The sequence below is a fragment of the Malus domestica genome, chromosome 05 (genome assembly GCF_042453785.1).
Source record: "Malus domestica chromosome 05, GDT2T_hap1".
NCBI classification, from domain to species: domain Eukaryota; kingdom Viridiplantae; phylum Streptophyta; class Magnoliopsida; order Rosales; family Rosaceae; genus Malus; species Malus domestica.
The window spans coordinates 14525049-14549239 of record NC_091665.1 but is presented as its reverse complement, the minus strand read 5'-3'; the positions used below and the strand labels follow the sequence as shown (position 1 = coordinate 14549239).

The window sequence follows — 24191 nt, the reverse complement described above, 5'->3', positions numbered from 1 at the left end:
ATCCTTTGCATAAGCAGCGGAGCAGAATTCAGAGATGGAATGCTCAAGATCTTGAATCTGAGGTGTAGTACCTTCAGGGTACGTCTTTAATACCAATTCAGTATATGCGTGTAGGCGCGGTGCTGCATCTTTACCAAAATCAATAGTGAAAGAGATGTCCTGTCAAAATACAATGGGCTAAGTACAACAAAGCGCAAAGTTGAACTTAGATATGAAATTTTGGATTCCATAACCTCTTCAAGGGTCTCATTTGCATATAATGTATGGATGATCATAGGTATACTCAAAGGTAACATATTCAGGGTGTAGTTCGACTAGTAGACCAAGGTACCATTAAAACAACGCTTGAACTTTAGGTCAAGGCATAAATGACTTTTCCTAAAATCATTCATCTCAAATTCCATCTTCAGGTGTGAGGCAGTTTTCTCAAGCTTATCCAGAGTCTTAGTGAGATGTATGTCAACGACATAAACTATAACTTTAGCAATTTGGAATAAGACTTCATAGGTTAACACACAAGGGCATAATTCATATCCCTGACTGATCAAATAATCACTTAGACGGGTATACCTTATCCGTCGAATTGTAAGTGAACGCCTCAAACAAGTTAAAAGGATGCTCCGTGGTTTGGAACTATTTGAACCAGTCCATGTAATTCTTTGGGAACTTACATGTAAATCTCCGTATCTATATCCCTATGGAGAAACACTAACCACATTTCATAATGTTGCTATCAATCACAGGACGTTTGAGAGAAAACTTGCACCGTAAGGCATGCATCATATCGCACTATTTCATTTATCCCATAACGTTTCCTTTCCCACTTGTAATACAATGGGGTTACCTTTGACAGTGTAAGAACGACAGATCCAAAGCACACTTTGGTAAGGAATTTAACCTGGATTGTAACTTCGGTTGTCTAATTAGTTATAGGTTGTCACTTAATCAACGGAACACTGTTCGATATCGTCGCTTTTCATTTATGTCTGTAACTACCATATAAGTGAAAACATCATTGATGGTAATCTCATTTCAATTCCATTTAGTTCATCCAAACTAGTATACTGGACCAAGAACTTCATGTCTCGGGAGTAATCCGAATTAATCTCATGAGATGGAAATGATTTGAGACAGCGATCAAGTATGGATTCTTTTTGTGTTGTGTCTTCCTCTTCAAGGGAAATGAATCCAGTGAACCAAATGATATGTGGTGCTCCAGGCCAAGATAGATTGATTTGTTATCCACTGGTGTACCGAACCATCCAACAGGGGCGGCACACCCTCCAGGGATGTTGATTCGACGTTCGTTAAGTAAGTATATCTTTGCAGGCATATTTGCATCTGGTATATGATCTCGTCACTTTAGTTAGATCAGAGGAATGCATCTGGAACAACATTCTGAAAGCTAGAATTCATCGCACTTGCTTATCACATTTGAGTGGTATGGGGATCGAGATGAGACATAGTGGGCATCGTCTAAGCAAATTCACAACGTTCTACATGAACAAGTGATCCGTCGTGCTTCAGGCCAAGACAGATTGATTGGCTATCCGTCAGTGTACCAGACTGTCTAACAGGGGCCTCCAAACCATCCAACAAGGGCTGCACACCCTCCAGGGATGTTGACTCGACGTCCGTTAAGCACATATATCCTTACAGGCATGTTTGCAGTTAGTATATGATCTCATCACTTTAGCTAGATCAGAGGAATACGTCTGGAGCAACATTCTGAAAGTTAGAATTCATCGCACTTGCTTATCACACTTGTGCGGTACGAGGATTGAGGTGAGGCATAGTGGGCATCGTCCACGTAAATTCGTGATGTTTTACTGGAACATTGACGTTCTTATCTCCCCATAATGGTGGGAAAACTGTCTCATTAAAGTGACAACCAGCAAATGAAAGGTAAAAAGATTGCATGCAAGGGCTCTAAGAGAGCTAGTGTGAAGGAGAATCATAATCGACAAAGATTCACATCCTTCTTTGATGATCCATATTGGTACATTGCGGCATCGCAACTTGGCACATGGAATGCACACCCAAATGCGTAAATACGAAAATCATTAGGTTTGTACCCAGTAACCAACTGTAACGTTATATAGGTTGGGTAATAATGGGCCTCAAGAGGGACCAACATAACTGTGTACAAGATTGCATAGCCCTAGGCAGAAACTGAAAACTTGGTACGTTTACCAAAATTCGGGCGATGAATTAAATTGCGCTTTATGATCACTAGGCGAGGGTATTTGGGGTGAACATGGAATTCGATGTTCAATTATAAACCCAAAACACATGCAATACTTTATCAAAAAACTGTCAATATAAACTTTCTGGCATTATTGAGTCTCCCGGACCTTAAGGGATAAGTAGGGTGGTGAATCCTTAATCGGCTAGGGGGTTTAGCATGGACAAATATGTGACCAATTTGTCGATTCATCAACCAAAACCATAAGTATTTATATAGTCGACATTTTGGTTGGATTAGTCCACATATATTCCCTTGAATCCACTATGAATAAGGGTGATTTCGTATCTTTGCGAGAAATGATATAGAAAATCAATTTCCCTAATGAGCAGGCTTGGCAGAGTGTGCTTACAGGCACAAGATTCTTACAACGGGTAAGGAGATACGTTATAGCATCATTGTTCGACCTAAGCGTCCCAAAAGGTCGTGCCAAAGCAAGTAAACTGCTCAATCACTAGGCTTCAGGCCGGCCACATGTGGTGTATTCCTAGTTAGGAGACAACTCATTGGCCCCAAATCAAAGCTTCAAACTCATGTTTTGAGCTGGTGCAAAGATATTTCACTCTATTTTCTTCAATGGTTTCATTTATGATCATTGTCATCTTGAATATCCTTCAAAACTCAACGACAGGGAGAATTTAAAGTCCCTTAAATGGTGCTTCAGTACCATTCATACAATGAGGAGCGTGCCAAGGTTGGATAGACTTGAAGTCGTTGTTAGAGATGTGATTTAGGTGTAAAGTTAGTGTGTGTAGTACGCATTCATCTAGACAACTAACTTTCCCACATTCCTACCTAATCACATGTTTAATTGAATTGATCACATGTATAGAGAAACATGATTCAATTAACTCATATTCGAGGACAATATCAATAAGATTATCCATAAGTAAAACATACACCAAACTTGAATCCAAGAACAAGGAAAAATGTTCACAAAGTAAACCAAAGTTACTAGGGTGGATTTGGCCAACAAGGCCATTCATGTCAAAATTCTGCTCTTCCAACGATGTTCAGTGGAGCAAAATTAATCTCACATATTGACTACGAGAATGGTACTCCTCAACAACATTGGTAGGGGCACGAACAAGTGCATAACCAATGATTTATTCCATCAAGACGGAAATAGATTTTGTAGGGTTAAGGTTTAGGAATATTATCCCTTATTCTTGAAGTTTTAGGTCTTAGGTACCAAGGATCATGCTTTGGGCATGATGCCACACCTTGGCAAGCCCTGATTCTACCATATGTTTGTGGGAGTAATCAGATCCAAGAATTTGGTAAACTTCCGCTTTCTACACTAGTTGCTTTAGGAACATGGAAGGACAAGAAAAGTATTCTCTACTTAAAATTTGATCGAATTTATAAACTTCATAATTGTACTCATTCATGGATGTAATCATGGTGTGCTTCAGGCAATGTCTTTCATGATTAGACAGTCCGTAAAAGCGAGCCAAAGAGCCATGGAATCCTTGTTTGGGAGGTACTTCCGTTTGAAATGCTTCGAGCATAAATCTTTGAATGAAGATCATGGCGGAGGCTTATTCATCTCTTCCATGCCATTGTTGGCGTCAATGGTTTCTCAGCTTCTTGATAGTCAAGTGGAGATTCACGTCTTGTAACCCACATAAAGTGGTTTCTATTAGAAACGTCCAAATCAGGAAAATCCAACTTGTTACTATACGACAATCCACTGAATAGAGGGAACTGAAGGGAAATAATGAGATTTATGTGGGATTTCTAGTGACTAGCATGCATATACAATTCAAAATTCATATACATAAGAAACGGAAGCATGTTATCACATAATATCAAAGCTATAGTCATGCATATCCCCTTCAAAAAGCATAGGTCCATATTTGATGCATCTAAGAAATTATTGAAGAACAAAGTGAAGGTATAGTTTTATACCTCTTGATCTAGACTTGAGACCAAGGATTGACCACCTCCAAGCTCTTTGTTCTTGGAACTCCTTGAGCCTAACCTCCCTCCTTGCTTCCTCCACCTTGCTAGAATGAGTGCTCCTTGGTTCTCCTTTAGTCTCCAAGGTTGAAGACCTCTAAAGATCCACACCCACTAGTGTAGTGAGCTGGATAATGGAATGACCAAAGGGAGAGAAGATGATTAGCTAAAACTCCCTTTAGTGGCCGGCTTTTTGTGTGTCTATAGAGAGATAGATATTTTTCTTCTTTTGTAAAAGGAACACACAAAACCCTAATGAAACTTTTCACTAAAAGTCCTTTATAAATGTCTAAGAAATGAATCAACAACTTGACTCTCTCTCTCTCTCTTCAATTGTCTGCCCCTTTTGTGTTGTTTGGGCTTTGGGCTTTTATCATTTCAAGTCATCCTATGCTTAAATAAAAGCCCAATGGGTTTGGGCTTAATGGGCCTATATTAACCCGAACTTTTCTTTAAGTCCAAAAACGATCTTTCATCGCTTCTATGATTTCTTTAGACTTTCTAATTAATCATAACACTTAATTAATCCAATTAATTTATTCCATCATCCTTTAGTTGTCCCACTACAAGAGTGTATCGGTGTACAATCATTTTAGGTTCTAATTAGCAAGGCAGTGAGGTGATTGGCACCAATCCAATTGATTATATTTAATACAATCACTTAGTGAATTAAAACTTACTTTTAATTCTCCTTCTTCTTTGACGACTACTTATTTAATCATCTAGAAGAACTCACAAGCCATGAGTGACATCTAACCATATATCATGGCTACCCAAGCTAATGTAGAATTTGTTCGGAGAACCTATTCAGTTGGAATTACAATGTAATTCGATCATTCTCTAAAACAATACTCACAATCATATTACTAGGGTATGGATATATTATGTCAAACCCCTAATGTGATTATTCCATGTTATATGATTCAATTGAGTCGTATAGGAACGCTTTCCTTTATTACGCTCGATACTTCGGCCGAAGATTTCCTAATCATATCTTAGAGCATTCATCCTCTCATAACGAGGATTAGAGATCCCTTGTTGATCATTCACATGCCTCTGAGAATAAATCACTGACCCCAACAATGCATAAAACACACCCAAGATGAGGTGTGGTCACGTCTCATTATCAAAATGATCAGCAACGTATCCCCAAGACAACTATGATGTCTCAGGTCAAAGGATTACTTACATTATTCCAACCAGTAGAGTCACTTGCTTGACATGTGAGTAGACCTCCATGCAAGTACTCTCATTTGATTGTGTTCAGTGAACTCATTCCCATAATGAGCACCTACATACTTGTCTTAGTGTCACTACACGAATGGCATGAGACTTTCCATCCTTCCCATTAGAAGGGGACATAGTATGTACTGGTTTATGTATTGTCAGTGTCCCTCCGACAATCCTATGACCAGGAACCTTTTTGGACATCATGGTTATGTGAAAAAGGTCTCTGCTGTCTAACATCATTAGATTACTTCTTCCATCGATCCATTGTCCATGGATTCACTCTTTAGGACGTATATCGTTTATTGAGATAGTCCTAATAATGACTTTGCCCTTTTGATGTATTAGAGTTTTTTCATACATATAGACATTGTCCTGAAAGGTTTCTTCCAAAGATTGACTTTCAGGGCATATCTCCAATAGGAACAAGATTGTGATTGGTGTTATGGGAATGAATCATCCGTAAGCATCAAAGTTAGAACATTCGAGTTCTAAGACATGGTTTTCATAGGTGTATTGTTTTAAGAAAACTTCGGGTTTCAATGGCACTAAATTTGGAACTACAGGTTCAATTTAGTTTATGAACGTTTAGTTTATAAAAGAAAGGTTCCTGCAAAAACACAAAATGCAATATGCTAATTTCAGTGTAGTGGATTTGAGGTTCTTCAGGAACTTAAGTGTGAAAGCTTCATTACTACAAAAGTATGCCAATGGTTCGAAGTATAAAAATAAATTTATTGAATCGTTAATGTCCAAAAATGATCTTCAGGTCAATAATTTTAGACTCATTATCAGATTAATGGACTGCAGGTCACTTTTAATTAATTCAATAGATTGGGACCAAACGGGGTCAATCGTAGAAGTAAAAATAATAATAACATTGGGGTTAAAATTATTTAAAATGCCAAAAAAATAGCATTGGGTCGAAAAAAAATGCAGCCTAACACACTTTGGTTGGCTGCAATACACGGCCCTGCAAAAAATTGCAGGCATTTGGCTCGAGTCAGGCTGCACGAAGGGCAGCCTATGCAAGAAGGTAATCTGCAATTACAGCAGGAAGGGGGCCGAGACTTGGGCATGACCCAGCAAGCAGCACCGGCTTGCTACAGGCAGGCCAATTGTGCAGGACCAGGCCCAACAACATATGGGTTACTGGTGATTGGGCCATGGGTGCGAGGCAAGTGCCCAGCAAACGGTTGCAGGCCGTGCTGGTGGATGGTCTAGGGTTGCAGGCCCAAAATTGAACCAAACCTGAGAAAGCAAAGTAGTAAGGTTAGCCATTTGATTTTGAAGTTCGGTTATGGCACTTACCTCATTCACTTGGTGTTGCCGTAGGTTGCTCCTTTGTCCAACACCTTCGTATTGTTGGGCATTCAATGCTCGATTGGAGATTAATGTCTTGGCTGCCGATTTGGTGAACTTTTTAGTGTCAAAACGAATTCCAAGCACTTTCACTAGGCACCAACGTGATAAACTTAGGCTTGATGCACGGTTTTTTGTGTGGGATGATCCATATTTGTGGAAATTTTGCCTGGATCAGATTTTACGTCGATGTGTGCATGATTCTGAATTTCGTTCAATTTTAAGTTTTTGTCACACATATGCATGCGGTGGTCACTTTGGCACACAAAGAACAGCACTTAAGGTGTTACAATATGGGTTCTATTGGCCTAGTATCTTTAAGGATGCTAGAACTTTTTGCTTAACATGTGATAAATGCCAAAGTACAGGAAATATAAGTGCAATGGATCAAATGCCGCAGGTTTCCATCCTCAATGTTGAAATTTTTTACGTTTGGGGTATTGATTTTATGGGTCCCTTTCCTTCCTCCAATGGTTTCATGTATATTTTGCTTGCAGTTGATTATGTGTCAAAGTGGGTGGAAGCAAAAGCCACTCGGACTAATGATTCTAAAGTGGTTGCAGATTTCATTAGAACCAACATATTTGCAAGGTTTGGCATGCCACGAGTAATCATCAGTGACGGAGGGTCTCACTTTTGCAATCGGACCATTGAGGCGTTGTTAAGGAAGTACAATGTCAACCATAAGGTTTCAACACCTTATCATCCTCAAACCAATGGGCAAACCGAGGTGTCTGATAGAGAGATCAAACAGATTCTAGAGAAGACCATTGGGCCAACAAGGAAGGATTGGAGCTCGCATTTGGAGGATGCATTGTGGGCATATCGCACGGCATACAAAACACCCCTTGGCATGTCCCCATTTCGGCTCATCTATGGCAAACCATGCCATCTTCCCGTAGAATTGGAGCACAAGGCGCATTGGGCCGTCAAAACATTCAACATGGACCTTGATGCCGCGGGAATTCATAGAAAGCTCCAATTAAATGAACTTGAAGAGATTCGGCATGAGGTTTATGAAAACGCCCGAATTTACAAGGAGAAGACGAAGGCTCTCCATGACAAGATGATTCGAGGCAAATCATTCTCCATTGGGCAGAAAGTGTTACTTTTTAATTCCCACCTTCGCTTGTTTCCTGGTAAGTTGCGTTCCAAATGGGTTGGTCCTTTTATGGTTACTAATGTTTTTTCTCATGGTGCAGTCCAAATACAAAGTTTGAAGACGCAACAAGAATTCAAGGTAAATGGGCATCGTTTGAAGCCCTATTATGAGGCCTTTGAGGAGCAAGTCGTGGAGAATGTACCCCTCCATGCCATGGGCCCTGTTCAAGCTTAAATGAAGGTATCGTCCGGCTGGAAGACGTTCAAGCGCTTCTTGGGAGGCAACCCATGTATTCAAATGAGGAAGATTTTTGTATCGCTCTACAAGCAGTTTTGCGTTTCTAAAAACCTTCCATTTTCTGCATTTTCATTTTGCCTGATTGTCAATTTTTTTTTAAATTTATTTGGTTGTTGCTTATTTAATTATTTTTGGGTTTGGATTTCTTTTTTTTTGAAACATTGACAGATATGCAAGGTATTTTTACATTCATAAAAAAAAAACATTAAGCAGAAAAATACAAGAGGAAGCCTTCACAAAGGCTGTTTGGGAGAAGTCTCAGTAGTCGGCAGAGCCTCAGCAGTCGGCGGGGCCACAGAAGGAAGAGGTATCAGAGGTTGATCATTTGGAGCTTCACTACGCGGTACAGCCCCAGAAGACGAAGGCAAATGCTGTTGGAACAAACCCACAAACCTCCGATGATCAAGTAAAATCTGACCATCAGATTCCTGCATCTGGTCAATTTTCCTCTTCATGTTTGTGACATAGTTGTGTGCGAGCTTGTGCAACTGTTTATTCTCATGCTTGAGCCCTCTAATCTCCTGTTTGAGACTCATCACTTCATCCGCCAGCGATTCAACTTGACGGATTCAAGCAAATAGGCGTTGGGCCATGTTGGACACAGAACCCGCACACTGCACACTAAGAGCCAGAGACTCCTTAACAGCCAACTCATCAGACCGTCTAGAAAGCAGTCTGTTATCTTTAGGAGTGACAAGGTTCCAGGCCACCACCGCAGCGGTCATGTCATTCTTCATCACCGAATCCCCAACGGTAAGAGGACCAGTAGGGGATATGAAGAATGGGCGCCATTTATTGTCTGGAGAAGGCGGGACTACCTCTTCACCAAGGTTCAAGTCAAAACGACGGTCGGAGGGGCCAGACATTTTCAGAGGTGTTAAAGATGGAAGAGGTCGGACAAGTCAAGATCGTAGAAGTGCAAAAAGGGAGTTTCTACAAGCAAAAATTCAAGTGTGCTTTGAACGTCCTGCGTACCTCTATAAAAATCAGCACTCGATGGGATTTCAGAGATCGAAGAGGTGAGCTCAGAAATCGAAGAGGCCAACTCAAAAATCAAAGAGGCGCTAGCTTTCTCAAAAGCTAGGCTTGCTTAGAAACCACGGCCAATCTTCTTTTCCAGATTTATCCGCACTTGTCACATGCAACCTCTGCACTCGACGGGATTTCAGAGATCGAAGAGGCAATTCCAGATATCGGAGAGGCATCTGCTTTTCCAGACGTGTTAGTATCTGTCACATGCAGAGTAAGCTTTGCGAAAATCACGGGCAGTTTGTCGAAACGCTGATTCCAACCATCTACTTTTTGAGACGTGTCAACATCTGTCACATGCAGAGTCAGCTTTATGAAAATCAGGGGCAGTTTGTCGAAGCACCGATTCCAGATATCGAAGAGGCACTCGCTTTTCCAGACGTGTCAGTGCCAACTACATACACACTCAGCCTTGCGAAAATTACAGGCAATCTGTCGAAGATCTCTTGTGAAGTTTACTAATAAATCATCCAACGGTTGCTAACAAGAGTGAAAGAATAGTACCGATTATTAATTCCTATAAATGTCACCCTTCACCCTTCATTGCAAGGCAAACATACATAGCCCTCCTTCTTCTCCAAGAATGCCTTTCCAACAAACCCTCTCAAGTCACTCAGTGTTCCTTATTCCTTAGGGTACCTCTGCAAACAACTCATCCAAAGCAAAAGTATTTCATATCATGAAGGTTGAAAGCAAGAGTATCTCATATCATGCTTTCTCCCTGTCCTTCCCCTTGTCATTGTTTTGGGACAAGAAGAAAGAGAGCAATCAACCAGCACTTGGTATCAATCTTCCGATCTAGAACCAACTACCTGGAACCCCTTCCTGATTGCATACCTAGCCTTACTCTTGAGTACTCATCTTCATCATCTTATGCTTCCACTTCGTCTACCACATCTGCCTGGGGAACAGATAAGAGAAGTGAAAATGATACCTCAAAGCATGTGGAGACAACGTGCTGATTCATCCTCAACTAGGGACAAGGAGAAAGAAAGCAAGAGGTGGGTGTGAACACGGAAAATTCGCAATTTCGATGTCTACAGTGGGCACTTGGAAAGATTGAAGAAAGAAACAGACCACCACCTCTACCTCGTGACTACCTGCCATGCAGAAGAAACAAGCAGAGAAGAATGCAGACTGTGCAACTCTCGCTCAGAATTCCAAACCAGTTCGAGATCAAAGCTGTGGAAAGTCAACAAGATCATCTATCTCCAAAACCAGATTTGCGTTCTTAAACTCTACTCTGTCTGGTTTTTACTTTGCCATATTTGTCATGTTTATTCGTTAATTGTTTGTTTGCTTGTTTTTGTGTGAGTTTATGCTTAAAACATTGAGGACAATGTTTGATTTAAGTATGGGGGGTAACCAAGTTGTTTTGCATAAAATTCGTAGGAGTTTATCACCCATTACTTCTAGTGTTGTTCCTTACTGTTTTTAAGCTGTTTTTGAGTGTTTTAGTGTGTTTTGACATAAAAATTTGAAAAATTGTTTTGAAAAAAAAAAAAAAAAAAAAACCCAAAAAGAGTTGTTTTTGTGTGTTTATTTGTGTCTTAGGGTACCTTCCAACACAATGATGATGATTTGGTTTTTAATTACATGACTGTTAAAGAGAGTTATAAACATGGATGAAAATTTGATTTACTCTTTGGTGTATGCTTGGTTGTGGTTATAATTTATGAATTCACATGCAATCATAAAGGAAAAATCAATTTTGTAACATGCTTGAAAGAAGGAACTCAAATGTTCGCTACAACCTTGTGAGCCTTGAGCCTAAACGTTTATTTGGAGAGTTAATAAATTGTGCATCATTGTTTTCTAAAGTCGTTGCATGATCTCATTATTCTTTGCTTGGTTGCTACTTAGAAGGCGTTTCATCATTTAGTTCCAAATGCTAGAACTCATGCCTATTTCATTCAAAGCATGTTATTGATTTGCATAACACATATTCAAGATGAAGTTGTTTAGTGATCCAAGAGCCAAAAAGCCTATCCCATTCATTATATGTTTAAGTTTAACCCCGTTGAGCCTTGTTTAGCCTACGTTCTTTGTTAACCCACGCTATCCTCACCTAGCCTAGATTAGGACCATCCATACCCTTGTTCTTGAAGCATAGTAAAGTATGACTCAAAATGAATTCCTTTTGATTAATGTATTGCAGAAAACAAGTGTGGGGGAAGTAATTCTTGTGTGTGTGTGTGCCAAAGTCCTTAATAAGGCACGGGTCGAAAAAAAAAAAAAAGTTGTGAAAATGTATGAAAAAGAGTTCTAAAAAGTTGTTTGTTGAAGAAAGGGTCCAAAACATTGAATTCGGCCCTAAGTGTTGCTTAAATCTTCCATTTGTGTTAAAAGTTGATTTCTGCATTCTAAAGTGAATTCTAAGTTTCGATTTCATTACTTTGCTTGCTATTGCTTTAAGAACGTTTGTTATCCCTATCTTTCCTTTGTTAACCATTACTCCAAGCCCCGTTACAACCCTTGACTTCTATCTTGAGTGTTATGTGTTTCAATTTGTGGAGTTTGAATTTGGTATGAGCATATGGTGTCACTGGTTCTCGCATCTAAGTAGTAGCATTCCATTCATGAGATCATATCTAAACATGCTTAATAACTCCAAAAATTGCTTTCTTTGTAACACATATATGTGAGTGTTCGTTTTCATGTTTACATCAATCTTCTCACATATAACTAGTGTAGGGTGTGTAGTCAGAAAATGTGTGAAAATAGAGAGTATCTTGTAAGGAATTGAGCAAATTCTCTAAGGCATGTTACTACATTCAAAACATCATTTTAATTGGTTAAATGTAAACTAGTAAGTGATGACTGTGATTAAGTATGTGCTCAAGTGTGAAGATAACTAAAATTTGTGGGAATAATGATTTTTAACATGTCATGTGCATTGGAAATCCCTGAGGCAAATGTTGGAAGGATTAGAATGTGTTTCGTTTACTTTGTTTTGTTTGTTTGTTTCGTTTTGCTCGAGGACTAGCAAAAGCTAAGTGTGGGGGAATTTGATAGAAGCATATTTATGCAACTTAGTTAACATGTTTTCTTGCATTTACTTAGTTAGTTATTGCTTATAAGAGTGTTTTAAGCTATTTTCGTGTGTTTGTAGGTCCTAATAACAAAGTTGGAAAGAAAGTGCATTTTGGTGCAATTTGGAGCAATTTTGGGCCAAAATGGATTGCATGCATATGGACCAAGTGGGATGGACGTTTTTGGTGTTTTAAAAAGGGTTTCAACACATGCAAAAATCTGAATAATGAAGTTGAAGTGTGGAAGTGTGCAGATACATACACTTAAGGAACAATTTGAAAGGAAAAGAAGTGAAATATGTCATTTGTTGGATTGCTTTACAAGATGTATTCACATTTTCAGCAACTACAAACATAATTGCAAGCTGAAATGATGCATAGCATGTGTGTAGAGGTGTAAAGTGGCCGAAAGTTGATGTTTGCAAGATGAAATGATGCAAAACATGTGTGTGAAAGTTGTCTAACAGCTAGTACATGTGGAAAAGGGATGGAATACAAGGCAAATGCATCAGAAATTGAAGAATGAAGGCACATGGACAGCTACAAAGGAGTTGAATTAGCAAAAGAGGAATGATTGCCTTTTGTTAAAGGCAAGACACAATGATAAAAGAGCATGTAAACTAGCTGTTTTTGCATCATTTTGATCTTTGTTTGTATTGTTTATTGAAGCCACTTGAGTGATTCTTTGCTTTGGAGCTTTTATAAATAGGGAGTGAAGGGAAGAACACAACACATTACACTACATCAAAAACACAATCAGCCATACCACCCATTCTCCATCCATTCTTTTAGCCAAACCCATCTACACATTCATACACTATGTCACAAACACATTTTCAGCCATCTTTCTCTCTTTTGCCACACCCCCCATCCATCCTAAACACCACCATACCATCTCCCATCCATTCCTCCATACAAATACCATCCAAACCTGTCCCCAAAACCTTGTGCCGCAGCAAAGAGGAATGAGGAGAAGCCTTGGACGTGCATGCCATTCAAGTTAAGATCGTTGGAGCGTTTAGGTGTTTTGTTTCTTTTGATTTCAATGTTTAAATTCTATACTCTTTGTTTTGTACGTATGAGGAACTAAACCCCCCCTTGGCTAGGGGGGAATTCAAAACCATGTTTATGCTTGCTATATGATTTGATTACTTTCAATTGCGTTTCATAAGTTGTGAATTCAATTTACTTATCTACATGAATTAAAATTGATTTGTGTGTGTTGGTTGAGAGTGCACGCTTAATTTTCATGCATAAGTTTGATGCTAGGATATAAGGGAATTTCACCTAATCGTTATGAACTTATATTCAAAAGTAGTAAAGGTTGTTGATCACAATCGTGTTAAGTAAATTCTTGGCAGAAGTTTCATGCAATTCATAGTAACGAGTGCCTCGCCAATGCTTATGATTTTCATAGAACTTAATGATCTTTGCTTGTATCTTTGTTATGCAATTCATGCAGGGAACTTGTGAGGAATGCTTTGGGTTGTCGTATGCAATTCATCCAATTCGATAACTTTAGGAAAATCTGAGGGTTAATTAGTGCAATTCACGGTTAATTTGGGGCGTTGGGAATTCATGGTTTATTGAGAAGCAATTGGAAATCGTTTTGTATGCAAGTGTGACATGTGTGGAAAAGAACCCCTTAGCTAGCTTTCCATCCATTCACTTTTATCAAATTCGTTTTAGAATCTGTTCAATTTACAAAGTTTGTTCTTGTTTTCAATTTTCGTCAAAACTCAATCCCCATTTATTTTGAAGTGTTAGATTAGTTAGAAATCAATTTAGTTTGTGTTTTTAAGTGTCTTGAGTCAAGTCATAACCCAATTTCGTCCAATTTAGTGTTAGGTGTTCAAAATTGCCCAGAAAGTGTTTTAAGGCAGTTTTGAGTGTTTTTTTGCAGTTTTGAGTCTTTTGGTTTGTTTTGGTGTTTTATAGTTTAGTTTTGCATTCTTTGAGTCTAGTTTAGTGTTTTAAACTTTGTTTTTACGTTTTGAGTCAGTTTCAAGTGATTTGGCAATCCCTCCTAATCCCCAGCCTAGAACAATCCCTACTTACATACTTTGCTACAATTGATAAAAAGAGGGTTTAATTTGTGTGCTTATATATTTCGCATCAATAGACATTGTCCTGAAAGGTTTCTTCCAAAGATTGACTTTCAGGGCATATCTCCAATGGGAACAAGATTGTGATTGGTGTTATGGGAATGAATCATCCATAAGCATCAAAGTTAGAACATTCGAGTTCTAAGACATGGTTTTCATGAAAAACATCTGGTTTTCATGGGTGTATTGTTTTATGAAAACTTCGGGTTTCAATGGCACTAAATTTGAAACTACAGGTTCAATTTAGTTTATGAACGTTTAGTTTATAAAAGAAAGGTTCCTGCAAGAACACAAAATGCAATATGCTAATTTAGGTGTACTGGATTTGAGGTTCTTCAGGAACTTAAGTGTGAAAGCTTCGTTACTACGAAAGTATGCCAATGGTTCAAAGTATAAAAATAAATTTATTGAATCATTAATGTCCAAAAATGATCTTCAGGTCAATAATTTTAGACTCATTATCAGATTAATGGACTGCAGGTCACTTTTAATTAATTCAATAGATTGGGACCAAACAGGGTCAATCGTAGAAGTAAAAATAATAATAACATTGGGGTTAAAATTATTTAAAATGCCAAAAAACTAGCATTGGGTCGAAAAAAAATGCAGCCTAACACACTTTGGTTGGTTGCAATACACGGCCCTGCAAAAAATTGCAGGCCTTTGGCTCGAGTCAGGCTGCACGAAGGGCAGCCTATGCAAGAAGGCAAGCTGCAATTACAGCAGGAAGGGGGCCGAGACTTGGGCATGACCCAGCAAGCAGCGCCGGCTTACTACAGGCAGGCCAATTGTGCAGGACCAGGTCCAACAACATATGGGTTACTGGTGATTGGGCCATGGGTGCGAGGCGAGAGCCCAGCAAACGGTTGCGGGCCGTGCTGGTGGATGGTCTAGGGTTGCAGGCCCAAAATCGAACCAAACCTAGGCCAAAGAAGCCAGGTTGTCCTTGCTTGCTACTAGCCAAATGAGCTGCAATCATGGGCAGATGTCAAAATGACATCATCCTAGTATCTTGCTTGACGTTGCTGGGCTTTAGGCCAGCGTCAAGGTCCACAGCGATGGTGCGGCTGCTGTGCCGCACTGTTCCCAAAAAAAAATTGAAGTTTTTCGACATCCCTAGGGTTTAGGAAACCCTAAATTGCTTCTAATTTATGTATATACTTTGACTTTCAAATTCCACATAGCATAATTGCTTATTGCATGAATAAATATATATTGACAAAATATATGAAAGATATACAATATATATATCAGAAAGAAAATATAAACATAGGGGGTTCATGCATCATGGGGAATGTTTTCATGCTTCAAGGTCGTTTCATATATCTTACCTTATTTTAAACGTACCTGATTGGCAAAAAACAACAAAAGCCTATGAATTTGTAGAAGTTCCTTCGCAGAAAGCCGCAATTGCATCTCCAATGAGTTGTATCACGTTCAACAAAGAAAAATTAAATTGAATCAATAGCATGTAGATCAATTCAAAATAATAAATTAATCATAAAAAGTGATTAAAACGTAATACTCCCCTAATTGAAGAATAAATTCTCTTGTTAGCGCCGAATCAAGAGCGTGCTGATAACGTGTTGTAGGCATAATTTACTGAACAATTATGGAGGCCGTATAGAGAGAGAGGGTGCAGCATAGAGAGAAAAAGAGAGAGATGTGTAATTGTGGGTAAATTCTATTCCACACCATTGTGCCTTTATTTATAGTAGTAGGGAAGGTTAATTCCTTACTCTTTTAGGATTTCAACTCTTAATAGGTAATCAACTCGTAACAGAAATATAAGAGATATTCCAAGAGATACTAGGATTTACACAATCACATTCCTAATCTAATATGATTGCAACAAAAAATCCAAAAAAAAAAAAAGCTGCGGTGACATCTTCTCTTCCCTACATCCCCAATCCCCAGCTCATTGCCACCTTTATCACAACCCTCGCCACCCCCAATGCTTAGATGGCCATGCGGCCACGCCACACCTTTTCCCTTCTCGTTGTGAGTTCATGCATGGGTTTTGGATAGTCTACTAGTTTATGGCGACAGGGCAAGGAGAATGGGGACGGGATTTTGCCAAAGTCGAAGCTCCTCAGTTAGGAATTGGTGGGATTAGGGAGAAGAGTGATGGGTCTATAAACTGGTCATGGAATTGGGGAGGTGAAACTGTGACGGGAATTTGGGTTGACCAAAAAAGCATGAAGATAGATCCCTGATGAATCTATTTCCAAGAACTCAATTCCGACCTCCAAGTTGAGAATCCAATTCCGGGAAATTAAGGAATTGTATTTCAGATTTTGGGTGGGTCTGACGTCATTGTTGATTCCCTGTTATTTGGTAAAATCTTGAATGGCTTGGAATTTGTGCAAAATTCCATTTCCTACACTTTCATTCCGGTTTGGTAAACATGACCAGAGAAAGCTACGGGAGAGAGTTTGAGAGGTGAGAAAGAGATGTTAGTGGGATGTGAAGGATGATGTTTGATGGAATTGATGGATGACAAGAGTATAATGAGTCAGAATGAGGTGGCAGGAGAGAAAATAGTGTATTTTAAAAAAAAACTAATAAAAATAACTTGAAAACTTTGAGTTTTAACAATAAGGACAAAATAAAAGGTGAAGTGAATAGTACCAAGATTGATTTTATTAGCGTAAAAATGTGATTTTTCATTAAATTGAATAATACCGGGAGCTTTTTATTAAAGTTCTCATTTAAAAAATGGAAAAGAAATGATGTCTGATGGATGATGGCACAAAATTATGGGTTTTCAAAATCTCCACTTACCCAACAACTTCTGCAAGTTATAAACTAAAAATTGGGCATGTTGGAGGATAGAGGAGCCCCCTGCTGTTTGCTCATGAGCTTGTTCACTTTGAACCTTCTTATCGCACGCCTAGAACAGCGTTGTCTCGTCGGCGCAGCAGAAGACGCCAGCACATCTCCAAGCACCTCCACATCATCAGAATCAACCATCGCCATTTGATCTGGAGTTTGGCCGTGACGTTAGAAATCGAAGTCAAAGTTGAATCAGAAAGATTTTGGGAATTAGGGTTTTTCATGCTGGGTTTGCTCAATTTTTCTGAAAATTGAAAGATTTTGGGGATTAGGGTTAAAGGTCGGAATAGTGGGGAGAGAGAAGGGAGGGGAGGTGAAGATGGTGGAGGAGAGGGAAGAGATCGGGTATGGGATCAGTGTCGGGAGAGTGGAAGATCAAGAGTGGAGAGGAGCATTGGAGAAATCATTTGTGCCTCTGCTACCCAATTCATGTATGCACCGGAGAGAAAAAAAAAAGAGGAAAAATCAAAAGGTGGGAAAAATCAAAAGGTGGGAGTGGAGGACTGAGGTCAGGATGAGAATAGTTTTTAATTTTTTTAATTCTTTTAATATCCACGTGGCAACCATCATTGTTCACATGGTGCCACATCACCAGTTAACAACTAATTTAACAGCAAACTTAACAACAAAAATTAAAATGTCTCAAAATTGTGACTTTATGTACCAGTCTGGGATGAAAAAAATTTGATGTACTAAATGTAGGAAAACAAGAAATTTTAGGATAGTAAACTAAGATTAACCGGAAAAAAAAAAATTAACACACCAAAGAGCAAGTACTTCACCAAACTTCGTCTACCATTGTAAATGCCATGTCAGTCCTTTCTGACTAATCTACAAAACACATGCATCTATACAGCTAGCTTGAAGACCCCCTCTCATAAAAGCCGATAAATTGGTTCAGATACAATTTATTGCATTCAGCTGAACCAATCTCCCCCATCCATTTCTCTGTTTCTTGTTGTTAGTTATCACATTCACCAAAAGCCACTTCAGTTCTTATGTTTTAACTAGCTTGCTTGCTTAGTTGGGCAAAAGGGTCGATGGCTTTCGTAGTGAAGGTTGAGGAATCGAGGCCAGCTGCCGACGAGAGGCCATCCGCTGGGCCGGTGTATCGGAGCATTTACGCTAAAGATGGTCTCATGGAGTTGCCGGAGGGGTTGGAATCTCCTTGGCAGTTTTTAAGGTACTTGCTTTTGTTTCGTTTCATGTTAAAATTTGATGTGCGTTATGGGATCAAAGTAATGCACTTGAGATTGAGTGTCACATTTTTCTTCTGAAGGCAGTTGTAGTGAAAAAATGGACAGATAAGTTAACTTTCACAGAAAAATGTAGAGGAAATCATCTTAAAAAAGTATAAAAAAAGTGGCCCATGCAGGTCTCAAACCTGCGACCTTCGCGTTATTAGCACCACGCTCTAACCAGCTGAGCTAATAAGCCATATAATAGGCTGCAATTATTAGTACTTACATGAAACTCTGGTCTTACTTGCAGTGTCTCTGCTAAGAAGTATCCAAACAACCCAATGCTTGGGCGGCGCGAAGTCACAGACAAAAAGGTAAAGCTTCCATTTGAGCGAAAATAGCAAGAACGCATTGAAACCCATGATCTAATCTTTCCGACTAAGATTACCAAAACCCAATTTTCAGTTTTTTTTTACTGGAAATGGCAGGTGGGTCCCTATGTGTGGCTTACGTACCAAGAAGTTTATGATTCTGCCATTCGAATTGGTTCAGCCATCAGAAGCCGGGGTGTTAATCCTGTAAGTCACATGCCAATTAAGTATATTTACTGTACAGCTCAAACACTAGCTAGTTAGTATGTTAATACAATGCTAATTATGAATTTTATATGGTTTCATATGTTGATGTGATCCATAGTTTGCCTTTGGACTAATACTGTTACTCGAAGTTGACGTAAAAATGGCAGTGACAATTATTAAAAGAAAAGGAACCAAATTTAAGTTCGGTTTTATTTTTCTCCCTCAAAAATGTTTACAGGGGGATCGCTGCGGTATATATGGATCAAACTGCCCCCGGTGGCTTACTGCAATGGAGGTAATGCTGTATTTCCTGTCTTTGTGATTGGATGTGTTTATGCATTCCATGCCTTGAAATGCTTGTTAATATTGAGATCGAATTTTGCGACTGGTTGAGTAAATTTTCCTGATTTTGGTGACTGGATGTGACGTTCTGCCGTAATGCTAATATGTTTTGTTCATGTTTTATAGGCCTGTAATAGCCAAGCCATAACATATGTTCCACTCTATGACACGCTTGGTATGTTTTTCCTTCTCTTTCTTCAATAGAACTCGGTGTGTAAATCACCATGACTTTCTGAATACCTTTATATTTTCTTCGTTAATATCATTTCCATGGGCAATTAGACTTTGATGATGGTGGTTGAGTTTGATTAAATATAGCCGATTAACTTTTCACGGTTGTTCATCTTACAGGTGCAAATGCAGTTGAGTTCATCATCAATCATGCTGAAGTTTCAATAGCTTTTGTTCAAGACAACAAACTCCCTTCTGTAAGTTTGCTTTCTATCTATTTCCTTAAGTACAGATGTTCAAGGCTATCGATGTCATTTACTTTGGTACTAAAAGCATCCTAATCCAACTCCGTGGTACCAAAACATCAGATTTCAAAGACCATCTTACCGTTAATACTTTGACGACCGCCTTACTTAATTTCCCCATACATGTGGCTTTTGTTTGAATTTCAGTTTTTTCTCTTGATTTCTTAACGACCTTGCTCATATGGTAATGCTTTGTGCAGGTTCTGTCATGCCTTCCAAATTGTTCTACCAATTTTAAAAGTAAGTCATGTTCTATTCCCTTAAAGAGTTGGAATTTGTGGTGCAACTGCTGCAGATTGTAGCTCAGTTATGCATTTTTCTTTTTGCAGCAATTGTCAGTTTTGAAAATGTTTCTAGCACTCAAAAGGAGGAAGCTGAGGGACTAGGGGTATCTTGTTTTTCTTGGGAGGAATTCTCTCAGTTGGTAAGTTGTTTATGCTGTCTTTCTAATGTAAATCCCTTTGCTGGTAAAGGATTCGCCAACTTCATTTTCAATAATGTAAAATGATCTCTTCACACCTTTTCTCAGGGAAATGCAGATTGTGAACTACCTCCGAAACGGAAGACTGACATTTGCACTATAATGTATACAAGTGGGACAACTGGAGAACCAAAAGGTGTAATTATTAGTAACAGAGCAATTCTGGCAGAAGTATTGTCTGTGGAGCAACTACTTTTTCTAACAGATAGAGTGGTAAACAACTGAGCACACTAGTTCCTGGCCTCTTTACGATATATCTCTGGAGTTTTCAAATTAGTGATTTTTCTGCCTCCCAAGGTTAAATTAGAAAAAAGGGAGGATAGCTCCTGCCACTTTTCATGCTTATTTTGGGTGTAGAGTAGTTATATCATCACCAGGTTCTTCTCTGCTTACGCTTGGTCATGAAGTAACGTATACTGGCATCAATGTATCTGATGTTTATGTTAGTAAAAGCAAATTATTTCTTTTGTTAAAGAATTGCTTCTCAAGTAAGTTTTTGGTATTCTGTTTTCCCAATGCCAATATCAAGCACTTTCTGTTTCCTGCATCAATACATCGTGAATGAAGTTGTATTCTGAAATAAAAGTTCGGGCCATTATTTGTTGTCAAACCCACGTGGTGCCTGTTTAGTAATATCTTGCTAAGTCATTCATCCCGTATTTGAACCTAGACTGCTTCCCCTGCCCATCCCAATGCCACTCAAGGGTGCTCATATGCAGAAGCTTCTCTTTTCCGGGTTCTGTGACTGCAATATGAGATCAAAGTTATTTCCTTTTGCTAATCACAGTGATTGACACTAAAATACTCATCTCAAGAAATAAATTCTATTACAGTGTACAGAAGAAGATTCATATTTTTCCTTTCTTCCATTGGCCCATATATATGACCAAATAATGGAGAGCTATTGCATCTACAAAGGATCCTCAGTAGGCTTCTGGCGAGGAGTAAGTTTATAAGACTCATATCTTTCAAAGTTTTCTGATTTCTTAAATTTCTGTAACTTGTTTCTAATGTGATTTCTTTCTTGAGCTTGCAGGATATCAGATTTCTACTCGAGGACCTTCAGGAACTAAGGCCTACTATGTTTTGTGGGGTACCTAGAGTGTATGATCGCATATACTCTGGTAAAATATACGACATACTGATTCAGCCAAATTACCGTCTTTCGATTTTTCTTCTATTCTAAATAGTTGGCTTAAGCTTTGTGCTCACAGGTATTGTTAACAAAGTTTCATCTGGGGGTGTATTGAAGAAGACATTATTCCAATATGCTTATAACTAGTACGGTCACAATAAACTCCCCTCTTTCGTTTGCATTTGCATTCCTCCAATAAAACTAATGAAAGATTTCATTGACAGCAAGTTGGCGAACCTGGAAAAGGGTCTCCCACAAGAAAAAGCAGCACCTCTCTTGGACAAACTTGTCTTTGATAAGGTCTGTCGTTGCATCCTTCACCATTCCATTCTGATATAGCTATTAACATTCAAACAAATTGTTACTTGTGGTAGATAAAACAAGTATTGGGGGGACGACTTCGTCTATTGTTGTCTGGTGCTGCACCCTTGCCTAGGCATGTGGAGGAATTTTTGAGGGTCACCAGCTGCAGCACTTTATCCCAAGGATATGGTATGGTTGATTGCATATCTGCTCTATAGCATCTAAGAATGATATAAAGATCGTATGAATGGTGCTGCTAGAATCTAATTGACTAATCGACGTAGGTTTTATGGTGACCTTATTTTTAACTGCAATGGAAAGAAAAAATCATTGACCTAAATGAGTTCAATCTCTTCTTAATGATGTTTTGAAAATTCAGTGATGCCAGCGTCTACTCATCCACAGTAGTTTATAAAAGTTCCCTTGAAAATGAAAATGAACCTTCCGTCAAGTTGCTAAACTCTTTTACATGTAGGCCTTACTGAAAGCTGTGGTGGCTGCTTCACGTCCATTAGCAATGTTTTTCCTATGATCGGAACTGTCGGTGTCCCTGTCACAACTATTGAAGCAAGGCTTGAGTCAGTGCCGGCAATGGGATACGATGCACTTTCCAGTGTACCCCGTGGAGAAATTTGCCTGAGAGGAACAACCTTGTTTTCTGGTTACCATAAGCGAGAAGATCTAACAGAGGAAGTCCTTATTGATGGGTGGTTTCATACAGGTAAATTCTTAAACGGTCGGCCATAAAGTAGTCACTTGATGCCCAAGCTTATGGCTTGTTGTGAAGATGTCAGCACTGGACATCTTAGAAATTCTTGTTGATCACTGTATTGCACTGAAAAGTTATGGTGATTTTGATTGCATTTCAGGTGACATTGGAGAATGGCAGGCAGATGGATCAATGAAAATCATAGATAGGAAAAAAAATATATATAAACTATCGCAAGGTGAATATGTTGCCGTGGAAAACATTGAAAGCAAATACTTGCAATGTCCTCTTATCACATCGGTATGTTGCTAGTTTGCTACAGCCAGTGCATGTTAAATTATTTCTATACATTAGAACTCACCCTCTATTTGCCTCAATATATGAGTTTGTATTTCTTGGTCTTTTTAATTTGTGAGACCTCCCTTGTGTTTGTTTTCTAAATTCGTTGATATATATCTTAAATTTCCTCTGGTCGACAGATTTGGGTTTATGGGAACAGCTTCGAGTCATTTCTTGTTGCTGTGGTGGTCCCTGACAGTAAGGCAATGGAGCATTGGGCAGCAGAGTATCACTTGACTGATGATTTCAAATCATTATGTCAAAACTCGAAGGCAAGAAAGTACATTTTGGATGAGCTTAATAGTACTGGTCAGAAACAGCATGTATGTTGATAATATTTCACCCAATTCCCTGTTGCCAATTCCATTACATATATGTCAGTACTCATCGAATTCGGAACACATTCCTGCAGCTTCGAGGTTTTGAGCTGTTAAAAGCAGTTCACTTGGAACCGAATCCCTTTGACATGGAGAGGGATCTCATAACTCCAACATTCAAACTGAAGAGACCACAGCTGCTTAAATATTACAAGGTATGCCACCTTGTCTCTCTTTCTCAAACATGTCATGACTGGTGGCACCTTGAAGTACAAGGGTCAAACCAGTTTTCCATACACAATCCGCTCCATAACTCTCTGTCAAGCTAATACTAACATATTTTCGGAATATCATCTGCAGGACTGTATCGATAAACTTTACAGTGAAGGAAAGGGAGCAAGGCCGTGACAGCATGTATATCATTTAGAAGAACTAGGTAGAATAGTGGCTATCTGCTACCCACAGAGACTCTGGACATGTCGGCTCCCCGTCTAAAGTTAGTTTGTGTGTATTCTAAACATAATATGAAAGTTCTGAATTGAGAAATCATATTGGTCGGAATTTCAGTTTGCGTCCAATATTGCACAAAGACGCAGAAATGCAATATGCATTTTAGAGCACCTTCAGTCCTTGACTATAGATATCAGATATTTGACGAGTGTGAGATGCTTCCTTCCCAAACCATATATATGTATGTGGAACTAGGGGTGAGTGGCTATTGGTTTGATTCGGTTTGAAACGAAAAATATAACAGAATCAATCAACCTTCAACATTTCGGTTTTGACAATTACCACCATCAAAACCAAACCAAACCAAATCATTGCTAACCGGTTTGATTTGGTCGGTTTAAACCTGTTCCAATACACCAACAGAAACTTTTATGCAACCAATCCAGCTGTTGTCTTTTTAGTTTTTCTCAACTTTCTAAACCCTCCACCGCCTACAACTTTTAACGAGGAAAATTTCTGCATCAAATCAAGTCTTTGAGCTGTGTACTAGGTACCATTTCCAACACTTTGAGCTAGCCTGCAGCTTTGTATCACGGTTGCAGCAAACAATATGGAGTCCATAAATTACCTCTTCACAGAGATATGAAGTATTTCTGAGCTTTAGAGATGAAGACACACACTACA

The 24191-nt window shown here is 38.9% G+C and overlaps 1 protein-coding gene and 1 non-coding gene across 3 annotated transcripts; one reads left to right on the top strand and one right to left on the bottom strand.

Annotated features, from left to right (window-relative positions):
- The first annotated feature begins 18109 nt into the window (after nucleotides 1–18109).
- LOC114824794 (probable CoA ligase CCL6) lies at nucleotides 18110–23677 on the top strand. 2 transcript variants are annotated; one of them, XM_029102057.2, is made up of 19 exons: nucleotides 18110–18379; nucleotides 18688–18751; nucleotides 18866–18955; nucleotides 19194–19250; nucleotides 19424–19472; nucleotides 19649–19725; nucleotides 19974–20013; nucleotides 20103–20197; nucleotides 20303–20467; nucleotides 21088–21198; nucleotides 21291–21378; nucleotides 21469–21535; nucleotides 21614–21689; nucleotides 21764–21881; nucleotides 22168–22413; nucleotides 22562–22701; nucleotides 22881–23012; nucleotides 23153–23272; nucleotides 23418–23677. In XM_029102057.2, exons 1-19 carry the CDS (start codon nucleotides 18237–18239, stop codon nucleotides 23463–23465), a joined length of 1926 nt encoding a protein of 641 aa, XP_028957890.1. In that variant the 5' UTR covers nucleotides 18110–18236; the 3' UTR covers nucleotides 23466–23677. The 2 variants fall into 2 exon arrangements, with proteins under 2 accessions (XP_028957890.1, XP_028957889.1); XM_029102056.2 differs by having other exon boundaries at nucleotides 22881–23063.
- Nucleotides 18560–18633, bottom strand: TRNAI-AAU (transfer RNA isoleucine (anticodon AAU)). Its single transcript has one exon. It is a non-coding gene; the product is annotated as a tRNA-Ile (tRNA).
- Nucleotides 23678–24191: the final 514 nt, after the last annotated feature.